The sequence below is a fragment of the Ascaphus truei genome, chromosome 8 (assembly GCF_040206685.1).
Source record: "Ascaphus truei isolate aAscTru1 chromosome 8, aAscTru1.hap1, whole genome shotgun sequence".
In the NCBI taxonomy this organism is placed as follows: domain Eukaryota; kingdom Metazoa; phylum Chordata; class Amphibia; order Anura; family Ascaphidae; genus Ascaphus; species Ascaphus truei.
In genome coordinates this window covers 49,365,936-49,375,106 of record NC_134490.1, presented here as the reverse complement: position 1 = coordinate 49,375,106, position 9,171 = coordinate 49,365,936, and the positions used below count along the sequence as shown (strand labels likewise).

Below are 9,171 nucleotides of genomic sequence, written 5' to 3'. Positions count from 1 at the left end.
TTCTTCAAGGTAGATTTAAAATCAGTAGATATTCAATTAACAAACAAACTCCCAAATCTCAGAAATGAAGGCATGTGTAATCCCTCGCAATTCCTGGAAGAAACACTGGAAAACATGTGGTTATTTATATTCTTTTTCATGAATTCAATGTAGTAGCTGTATTAGTCTAATAATGTATACAGAGGGAAGTGTATCAACCAATCCTTTGTTTGTGAGACCTTTATAATGGAGCAAGAAAATGATACATTAACAAGCTACAGTAACAGGAGTTGTAGTAAAAAAAAACCCATGTATCTCTGTGCTAACACAAACAACATAAACACATAAAAATAGCAAAGATTGAATAAAAATAGTTGCATGGTGTTCAACGTCATATCCCACCTCAGAGAGCCGACTAAAGTGAGTAGAAAAGTTTAAACCAGAAAGGACACCTAGGCAAAAGTGTATATTAAACAATAAGCATATTTAATTAAAGAAAATTAATCACAAAACAGCCAAGGAGTACCAAACTATTGGGGTAACCTTTTCCAATGATAAACGCTGGTAGTCCATTGAAAAGGTCTCAAAAGTAATAGATGTGTTTAATACATTTCCTTCAATATTTATTTTATGTTAAAAGAGAACAGCACACTAAAGTTATAATGTCGAGAAAAAATTATATATATATATATATATATATATATACATACACATACATACACATACATACACACACACTTGTATATATTGCTGCATAAAAGCTATTAAATATTAAATGGTGAATGTTAATTATGAAACTAGCATAGAATATATATTTCTATCAATATATATTCATATAATATAATTCCAAAGACACATCAATGTGGACATTAGGAATAATATAATACACAAGGGGAACAGGTTGGTTATTTTGCCCAGATGCCAACTAGAATGCGTCTTTTACCTTGTCTTTCATTTACAGTATAGCAAAAGTACATATAATCTGCACAGTTACTGTACACGTCACTAACTATAACAGCAGAAATTCAACACATATTGTGAAAGAGATAACCATGACAAAAAAATACCTAATGGTTTTGTAGTGTGAGATTAAATTGCACAAGAGCTAAATAACATTTTCTATTAGTTTAAACTACATGTTTCTGTAAGTTTGAACTGGTCCTCCTAAAGACATGCGAAAGCCTACCTGTGATATTCAGTTCCTTGCAATTCAAATGGTCATACTTTCTCTGTCCATGTAAGCATGTCCTTAGATGTCCCTTTAATGGAGTGAGCCATGTAAGTGCTACCTCTCCTTTTTATAGCCTATGGGGTAAATAGGGCCATTCTCCTCAAGGGAAATGTCAATTGCCGATGACTATCTAGTGTGCAACATAGAAGCTGGTACTAAACTACTACAGTGGGAGATCAGACAGGTCTTGGCTCTTAACAGGTTTGTTTTCCACTCTATGGGTCTATGTCGGGTCCTACTTTCTATTATTTTACATTTTACAATGCACTCTTGATTCTAATGGCCATATTCTTGTTCTTGTTTTTTAGGTTGCATGTATTTCCGTGCTATTTCAAGTGTTAAAAATGTAACTTTAAAAACAAAGCAAAGGATTAATACGCTACAGTACAATTATCTCCATGATGCAATCACCACGAACATGCTCCGTTACGTATATTGATTACTTTAGGATGAAAACAAACAGGAAGTTTACCAAAACGGAATAAATGAAGAATCACAATAGAAATAACCTGTATTTTATTACATGATAACCTTTACATGGATTGCTTTTTGATTATTATGTAAATCAGGGGTGGCCAACTCCAGTCCTCAAGGGCCACCAACAGGTCAAGTTTTCAGGATATCCCTGCTTCAGCACAGGTGGTGCTGTTTTCGACTGAGCCACTGATTGAGCCACCTGTGCTGAAGCAGGGATATCCTGAAAACCTGACCTGTTGGTAGCCCTTGAGGACTGGAGTTGTGCTGGCATTGGAAATCATTTTAAATTTACCAAGGAAAGCAGTAATTATATGCATTTCATATATGAAAGCACTGATCATATTATTATTTTTCTTACATTGTGCTGATATGCCGCATTGTACTTAGAACTTTGCAGGCACAATGAGTACATGAATCCAAAGAGCTGGAAATCTAATGTTGGTGCCTGAGGCACAGGGAAATAGAGTACAAGGTCATGATGAGCTGACACTAGGATTCGAACCAGGTTTCAGCTGCCAAGTTCTTACCACTAGGCTATGTTCTCATTGATCATAAATCTAGGAAACCCAATATTCTGGAAATAATAGAGCTACTATTTCTCACTGGAAAGTGGTAATTTGCCAATCAGCAACTCCAGTGTCGATGGATTAAGACAACGGAAAGCATAGACACTCAAATATCGGTGCCCCTACCAATGTCCCAGTTCCTGGCTGACTCGCTGCCTACCAGCAATTTTCTGTCAGCATCAAAGATTTTTGCTTAATTTTTTGCTACCAGAGGATTTGAAATGCAGGTCAGAGGGAGGCTTCATATCACCCTGGTTGAGGTTTCAAAAATTATAACCACTGTGGTATTAAAAATAAAAAGCTGTGGGAAGGCTGCCATAATAATCTAAAAGCAAATGCATACTGACAGCATAGTGGGCAACTAACCCTTTTGTGTCCAACCGAGTTACAGGCCTGAGTTGCACGAGGGAACCACAACCAAAAGTACTTTAATTGGATCCTTCATTGTTCAAAGTACACAATTGAAAACAAATTGAGCTTCTGGTCTGAAGAGGGCTAATAGTACTGAGCAAAGTCCATGGAGAAGAAATAAAATCTAATCTCAGGAGATCTTCTCGTTGAAAACACACAGCATTATTGCAGCCGGAAACATGATACCTCTATTCAGGTCAAATGTCTAAAACATCCCTAGCTTAATCTAGGAAATGGCAACATTAACAGAGACTGGCGTATTTTTTAGGCTGTCTATAGATGTTGGAATCTGCATAAGAAATAGAGGCAAAAAAGAATGCACTTAGTCAAAACAGTATTTGATAGCTGTCCTGATAGAACCTCAGTTTCTCTTTCACAGGGTAAATGGAGTAATTATATATTTAAATAAAGAAGGAGCCACCATTATATAACATTGTAGAAATGCCAAGATTTATTACATTTTCCTTTTCTGATTTTAAACCTTGAAATAAAATCACCTTCGAATAATGAGTGAAGCAAAGCTTCCTACTGGTCTTTGGGAGACGAAGTCTTGGTCCACCTGCCTTCGGACACTTCTTCTTTGTATTCTTTAAAAGCTATTATTTGAACATTTTAATCATGTCACCAATTTCAAACATAATGAGACTTCAAATTTGAATACGGAAAGTGCTACATATGCCATTAGAGGCCGACTCGTGGTATTGGAACAACTGAAATAATTCTCATGATAATATATTGAATGAAATAGTCCAGGTTTTCAAAATGATAAAGGACCACTAAATATTAGGGGTTTATGCATTATGGAAAAGTCAGTGTGATTCTGGGGCAAAACAACAGTACCATGTGTATCAAAGAAAAAAGTCCATTGTAAGTAATAGCATTTTTGTTCTTTGGTATCATCTGGGACAATTTTTTTTGCCCCGCAATTGCTCCACTTAATACATAGATCCCCAGTTTGAAATCTCTTCAGACAGTAATTCATTGTTGTAGTTGTAACCCACTTGTAAGAGAGAGAGAGAGAGAGAGAAAGAGAGAGAGAGAAAGAGAGAGAGAGAGAGAGAGAGAGAGCTGTGATGGTCTGTTGGAGGTTGGGATGATTAACAACCAATCGGGTTACCAGTGTCGTGAGTTAAGAATGAGGGGATCCTCAGTTAAAGACAAGGGTACTGAAGGCTTTGCGAAGAACAGGCATGCCACGGTTACACTCTCAGTTACTAAGGGCTCCAACATTGTGTCGACATCAACACACAGGCCCCACATAACACAGGGTCATGGGGACTTGGGAGAGACATTGGTACATCACTGCACAGTATTTTATAAATACAGTAAGACTGTAGTTTGTACATGATCCTCCGATTGAGGATCACGGTTATGTATGTATATCTGTAGCAATAAGGGGTTTATATAAATACATTTTGTTATTCATGGCCTAATGTAATATTCTATTGTCTCACCTTTGGGCAATGTGCCAGCATAGGGATTACACTGTTATAACGGGGAGTAGGGGTTGGGTCTCTACCTTTGCGAATAGAAGGGGTTACATAATATTCAAAATATAACTAGTTCCAGCACTCACTGACTAGGACAAAAAATTATGAAAACTGGATAAATGCCAAAAGAATAAACCATTTAATGCAAGCACAAGATAACTTCACTTGGAGTGATGATGACACAAGCGGGTATATGGACCCTACAAACACAGTGGTAAGGGTAAAGACACACAGGGTTAGGGAGTGGGGGGTGGGTATACACAAGCGATGGGGGGGGAGGATAATAAGGGGGGCAACGTTTCGGGGGAAAAAAACCTTCCTGAGGCCCTTTCCCTGAAGTAGCGAACTCAAGTCCTAAAGACTGAGCCACTGATTGATCCACCTGTACTGAAGCAGGGATATCCTGAAAATCTGACCTGTTGGTAGCTCTTGAGGACTGGAGTTGGTCACCCTTGATTAAATATTTATATATCTCAACAGAGGAAGTAGTTGAGGTTGGCTTGGTTTCAAGGAGTACATAAGGTAAGGATAATGTTGGGAATGACCAAGTGAAGGGCGGGACTATGTGTACACACTAATCAATTTTGTTAGGTGATAGTTACCTGACACAGGTGTAGGCTCACACAACTCAAGTTAATACTGTACACTAAGTAACACATGATTTGGGTAAAATTTATTAAACTCAAAATATTGTAAAACACCATAATTATGAGCCCACCCCCTTAACATTCATGAATAATAATAAAACATCTTACAAATAGAGACTTCAACCAAATGAATTTCATGTTTTACACACGCTTACATAGAATATACAGATGCAGCGGCCGTTATTTTACGGCATCATGGCACCGTTTTCGTGTGCGCTGCTGTACTCCACGCAGCATGAACGCGGCCAATCGCCCCAGACACGCGCGTTTATCGCAGTTGCTTTGTTTGAATTTGTTTGAATTTCATGTATTGTGTGCAATTATATGCAATGAAATTAATGAATTGTAATGTGTACATTACTGTGCTACTTTGCTAGTGTCAATTTCAGGTGTTTAAAAACCAGAACACTAAAATGCCATTTTATGCACTCGCCCGCACTCGCGTCTTAAGGCGGTACGGTTGGAAGTAATCCCGTGCCATGACATGAGTATTCCGAGGTCTACACAGCGTGATTTGTTAAAATAACAGCCGCTGCATCTGTAGGTAGCACATAATACATTAGAAACATCATGTCTGTCTGCTTATATGTGCCGTGTACTGTATAAAGTTACAGCTAAATCCCCAAAATGTCCACCCTTCCCAGCCCCATATTACTAATCTGTTTCTTGTTGCACTGTAAATGCATGAAGGGAATTGCTATAGTTGTCTGTGTCTGCTCAGTTCTTGTGGTCTGCAACAAACTTGGAGTAATTAATTTTTCCGGCCAGATCTTTATCATAGTGAGCCATGATATGGTAAATGTCATCCTCATCGAGAACAACGTTGCACAGTTTTATCACTGATCTGAACTCGGGCAGCAGCAGTAATCCTGATCCCTGAATGTCCAGCTTCTGACAGGTTTGCTGAAGATTCTTCCACTCAACGCTCGATAACTGGATAAGACAGTGAAGCAGTCAGTTTGTACAGGTTTTAAGTTCATTCCCAAAGCACATTGCAATTACACTTCAGCTGCAGGCATGGAGCCACTTTTGGGATGGTATTGTGGCAGTAAATGTATTTAACAATGAAAAAAATATGCAAATTTAGCTGTCTGGGCTGCCTGTTGTATAAATAAGTGGGTTGCGATGTAGTTGTGACGACTCAGGAGATTCCTTCCTCTTCCTCTCTCCCATCTCCCGTTGTCCTTTCTGCCCCTTCCCACTCCTCTCCTTCACCGTCTACCTCTCGCCCCTTGACGCAGCGCTTTCCCCGCAGGTCTCGCATACCCACGCGCTCCCGTAGCCCCTGCTGTAATCCTCCCCGCTCCCTCTCCCCCGCGGTAGCTCCTTTACCTTCCCCTGTGGTGCCATCCGTCCCGTTGCCTCCTCCTCGTGTGATGCCCGCGGCGCGGCGTTCCGCGCGCCTGGTGACGCGTCCGGTGCGCGCGCCCCCTCAGCCCACGGGGGACACGCGTGCATGCTCCTCTCTACCCTTGCTGGCCATCGCACAGGCACAGGCCTCGCCCGCGTTCCCCTCCGCTTGGCTCTGTCCCCCTCCTGCTGTCTTCCCCTGCTCCATGTGGGCCGCGCCTGTGTTGCAGCCTGTGCGCACGCATCCCCAGCTTACAGGGGCCGCGTGCACAGACTCTTCTTATCTGGATTCCCCTGTCTCCGCCTCCCAAGCTGCTCAGGCCATTCCCATCTGCCCCTTCTGTCTCCTCCTCTTCTCCCCCTGAACTATCTCCAGCTTCTCACTCAGAAGCATGTGTGAAGAGCTCCCAGGCATTTGGTAAGGAATCAGCTTTATTCTTTCTTTATTTGTTATATTTTGCTGTTGATCTGTGGGGGAGTATACTGTGATTTTTTAGAGGGTTTTGGGTGCTTTTTCAGGTTTAAAAAACGTTTTTTGTTTTCACCCAGAGGCTGTAGTGATTTAACCCAGCAAAGCTACACTGTGGCTGGCTGGAAACTGTAGTCTCAACCCCTCTCACCTCACCCACCCCTGGTTGTTTCTTTTTCTTCTAATTTCACCTTAATTTAAGCCTGATTTCCTTTTGTCATTTGCATTTTTGGGAGCTCTGTGTCTTACTTTAAGACCTTCAATATTGTGGTGTGGTTTCTTGTAAGACAGAGAGTTAAATAATAAGGGGAGAAAAGAGAAGATTACAGCAGGTTTTAAAAAGCTATTTTTCTTCCCCTCCCTGTGCAGAGATAGTTAATTGGTTCTTAAAGGGACAGTTTCCTCTCTGCATCTCTCTCCCTAAGCACTATTTGCTCCCCTTACTTAGAGGCTTATTTTATCATGCCTGGTGGGAATAGGACTAGTGCAACAACGGGGGCCACACCTGGACATCGGACCCCAAAAACTGGGGCCCCTAGGATCAATAACCACAGCCCTAGGCCTGGTACATCCAGTGCCCTGGCCACATCTCCCCCGGCTCCTGTTGTCAGTTTAACCCCTGCAGTCCCAGTTCCAACATGGGCGCAGGTGGCAGCTGCAGGCGTTGGCCCCAGAAACAACAACGCTGGGGCCACGCCCGGTGTGAGCAGGAAGCTTGGGGTGAGGTGCCCAGTGTCACCTGGCCTTAACATGGAGATCTATGTGAGGGCTGTGGAAGACGTTGTGGGTCCCTCTGCTGTGGTGGCAGCCAGCAAGATGTATGAGAGGGGCATTTTCTTCCTCTGTACGCTGGTTGCCACCCACACCTTGGTGCAGAAAGGCATCAATGTAGGGGGACCTACATCCCCATAGAACCCATGGAGGGGTAAGGCACAAAAATCATCCTGTCCAATGTGCCCCCCTTCATCCCAGACAGCCTCATGCACCCACGCCTGCAAGCCCTGGGAGATATTAAATCTCCCATAACAAAAATTCCGCTGGGCTGCAGGGATAGAGTGCTGAGGCACGTGCTCTCATTTAGGCGGCAGGTACAAGTGCTGCTGCCGGGGAGCACAGAATCTGTGGAGGGTTCTTTTGGGGTGCCCTACGAGGGCATAACATACACCGTATACTATGGCACGAAGGGGGTAAGGTGCTATTTGTGCAAGGAGCTGGGGCACACTCGTAGGAGTTGCCCCAAAGGGAATAGAAATCCCACTTCAGCTCCTGCACCCGCCCCTCCCTCTGCCAAGACACCCGGTGCCGCTGTGCCCACCACAGCGGGGCCCTCGGGGGCCCAGGTCCCTTCTGGGACCACAAGAGATGTCGCTATCCCATCCCGAACAGTGACGTCTGTACCTCTCCCCAAAGAACAGAGGGAGAAGGAAAAACCCTCGAGGGCCCAGGTCCCCTTTGGGACCGCAGGAGATGTCGCTGTCCCATCTCGAACAGTGACGTCTGCGCCCACCACAGCGGGGCCCTCGGGGGGCCGCAGGAGATGTCGCTGTCCCATCTCGAACAGTGACATCTGCGCCCACCACAGAGGGGTCCTCAGGGGCCCAGGGCCCACCTGGGACCGCAGGAGATGTCGCTGCCCCGTCTCGAGCAGTGGCATCTGCACCTCTCCCTGGGGAGCGGAGAGAGAGTGAGGGGGTCGCCCTGGAGCAGCCTCCCTCTGTTGTCACTGTCCCCCCCCCCGGGAGGAGACACCCTGTACCGCTGCGCCCACCACGGTGGAGCCCTCAGGGGCCCAGGTCCACCCTGGGACTGCAGGAGATGTCGCTGCCCCATCTGGGGTGGTAACGTCTGCACTTCTCCATAGGAAAAAGAAGGAGAAGAATAGAGTCACCCTCTGTTGTCGCTGTCTCCCCCCAGGTCACCCTACCCCCAATGTAAGCATCGTACAGAGTGCGGGGAAGCGGTGGGAGGCTCCCGCTGAGGAGGTAGCGGTACCCTTTTTTGGGGAATCAATCCCCAGGAAGAGGAAAGCAAAAACTAAGAACAAGAGGGTGATTGAGGAGGGCGAGGAGGGTGAACCGTATTACGTTCACCCTCAGAAGTCTCCGAAGCGGAATGCAACATAAATTCCGCACAGGGTGGCCCTGTCCGGCCCACAGGTTAGGATTAGCCAGTGTAAGCCGGACCCCATAAATATGCAGTCCCCCCCCTTGAAGATCTGGAGGGAATGCAGGTAGAGGTACCCGGCGTCCCTGGGGTGGAAGATCAAAGTGCTCAACAACATGAGGCTTTGCTCCTAGAAATGGACGTTGGGGAGCCTTCCAACACCCCTCCCAGTTGGAGAACATCCCCCGGGGACTTGTGTTTTGGTGAATCTGCCGCGCCGGACGCAGTTGTCTTCTGCGACTCCGGAGTTCGGCCAGGATCCCCCTCCGGCTGTGCCGCCTTCGGGTGGCACACCTGAGGCTGAGCCCCGGTTTGTGTCACCGGAAGAAGGGGATGGGCTAGAGCTGACCCCCGTGGTTGGGGGTTTGGAGGATGGAGCGGGGGAGGC

The 9,171-nt window shown here is 44.9% G+C and overlaps 1 protein-coding gene across 1 annotated transcript in view; it reads right to left on the bottom strand.

Moving 5' to 3' along the window:
• Positions 1–4,436: 4,436 nt before the first annotated feature.
• The window catches only part of LOC142500938 (EF-hand calcium-binding domain-containing protein 6-like), a 37,404-nt gene continuing 32,669 nt past the window's right edge, over positions 4,437–9,171 (bottom strand). Inside the window, exon 18 of the mRNA XM_075610208.1 lies at positions 4,437–5,734. Coding sequence (XP_075466323.1) covers positions 5,519–5,734 — 216 coding nt within the window. The 3' untranslated portion in view covers positions 4,437–5,518. The remainder of the gene's footprint in view (positions 5,735–9,171) is intronic.